Consider the following 2,261-nt stretch of genomic DNA (forward strand, 5'->3'; position numbering starts at 1 on the left):
TGGATGTTTTTCCCTTTTCACACCATTCTTTGTAAACCCTAGAAATGGTTGTGCGTGAAAATCCCAGTAACTGAGCAGATTGTGAAATACTCAGACCGGCCCGTCTTGCACCAACAACCATGCCACGCTCAAAATTGCTTAAATCACCTTTCTTTCCCATTCAGACATTCAGTTTGGAGTTCAGGAGACTGTCTCTGTTGACTCCCTTTCTTTCAATTAAATAAAATCGAGTATATATATATATCCATACACAAAAATGTACTACTTTATTTGAAAGACCTGGGTGAGTTAACAAAAGTTTGAATGATCAAAAACTTAAATGTTTATAACAAATGTTACCATAGAGATCAGTGCATATGTAATTAATATGTAGTATGTAGTTAAGCATATGTAGTTAATTTCAGAATCAGGGGTGAATTTGATGCACAAACCATTTCCTAAGCCTGACACTAATGTTTCGTATTCTGATTCCATAAATAATGGGATTAATGAGAGGTGGAATGATTAAAAAGTAAACTGAGAGGAAAATACGAACCTCGTTGGGCAGATGTCTCATGTCAAATCTGGCTTGAAAAGTTTCAAAAAACACTGAAATGAAAAAGTTTATCAGTGTAGCTAAGTGTGGAGTGCAGGTGTTCAGTGCCTTAGTTTGCGATTCTTTGGAAGATCTCAGACAGAGTCTGAGAATTTGTAAATACGAATATAGAATCAGAATTACAGGGAGAACTGTATTCAAAACAAGTACAAGTAGACCATAAATATTATTATTGGTAGTATCTATACAGGAAAGTTTGACGATTGAATAGTTGACACAGTAAACTTTTTCTATGATTCTTCCACACAACGGAAGCTGCACAGTTAATATGAAAAGTATACCAACTATACATATAGGGTATAACCATGACAATATTATAAGGTGATGTACTTTCCCTGAAGTCATGATCATATTATATTGCAAAGGATTACAGATTGAGATATACCTGTCATATCCCATCAATGCTAAAATTGAAAATTCACATTGGACAAATATGTGCAGACAAAAAACCTGTACCAGACAACTGATTCGAGAAATTTCATGACGGTCTGACATGATGTTAGTTAAAAGGCAAGGGTAGAGTGCAGTGCTGCCAAATATTGCATTAACAGAGAGGCTACACAGAAAGAAATACATGGGTTCATGGAGGCTCCTCTCTACATAGATCACAACTATGACAATTAAGTTTGCTGAAATAGTAAAGATGTACAACAGCAACAAAATTGTGAAATAAAAGTATTTAATGTCCCCAATTTCATAGTATGCAGACAATGTAAAGGTAGTGTCAGATGAGTTCATCATACTTTGTCCTGTTGGAGGAGATCTGTTCAAAGGAATGTCAATTTAACATATCCTACTTGTATTAATGGCTGACTTGGAAAAAAAAAGAAGTTATTGCTCTTTTATCATACAGTACACTTGCATTTATTTGACTCGACAAAATCAACACAAAGCCACCCATTAAAATCCTAATTTGAAACCTTATTTAATTGCATGTTTGTTTTAAACTGATGGGAGAATCAAAGGTAACATGATTCAATTTAAATTTTTTATGTGTAAGTATTGAGTATTAACTTATGTATTCACAATGCAGCTATTTAGGTTATGTTCATTTATATACACAATTGAAATTGTATGTAATTATATCTGCATATGTGTAATACTTTAAATAAATTTGTACACACTACATGCATGTGTAGTACACTGTAGGTACAAAAGGTTCTTACACATAAAGATTACATCATGGTTCTGGCGTTGTCATCTGCATTATTATAAACATAAGTAGTTTAGTACTTTTCTGTAGCTAAAATGCCTCACTTCTTAATGCCAGCAGATCTGAGGAAAGAAATTAAAATGAAAGCATCAGGTCATTATGAAGACAGCTGTAAAATCCAATCAAGCAATGGGACAATGGGGCAGCACTACCCTGTCAGCTTGGTAGCACTATTAAATCTGATTTCAAGTTCAATATTTACATTAGTTTAAACTTGACATATATTTAACTAAACTGGGGCTGGATTATGTTCTTACCGTGAAAACTGAAGTATCTGTGCAGCTGAACCTTCCCTCCTCTTTGCTCACACCACCAACACGATCACAGCTTCTCTGGACTGACAGAACCACTCTGACAGAAGAGTCTCACGGTAGAATACTGCTTTCACACATACACACATACACGGACTTACAATGGTTTTAAGTAATATGATGCTTTCCTTCTAAAATATTG

General features: G+C 34.5%; 1 protein-coding gene across 1 annotated transcript; it reads right to left on the reverse strand.

Moving 5' to 3' along the window:
* Positions 1-406: 406 nt before the first annotated feature.
* Positions 407-1,336, reverse strand: LOC136747068 (olfactory receptor 52D1-like). Its single transcript, XM_066700023.1, has one exon. It carries the CDS (start codon positions 1,334-1,336, stop codon positions 407-409), a length of 930 nt encoding a protein of 309 aa, XP_066556120.1.
* Between the last annotated feature and the right edge of the window lie 925 nt (positions 1,337-2,261).

Source organism: Amia ocellicauda, chromosome 3 (genome assembly GCF_036373705.1).
Source record: "Amia ocellicauda isolate fAmiCal2 chromosome 3, fAmiCal2.hap1, whole genome shotgun sequence".
In the NCBI taxonomy this organism is placed as follows: Eukaryota; Metazoa; Chordata; class Actinopteri; order Amiiformes; family Amiidae; genus Amia; species Amia ocellicauda.

Excerpts from the sequence above, each read along its gene's own strand:
- LOC136747068 (XM_066700023.1), bottom strand. The coding sequence starts at position 1,336 with ATGATGAACTCATCTGACACTACCTTTACATTGTCTGCATACTATGAA.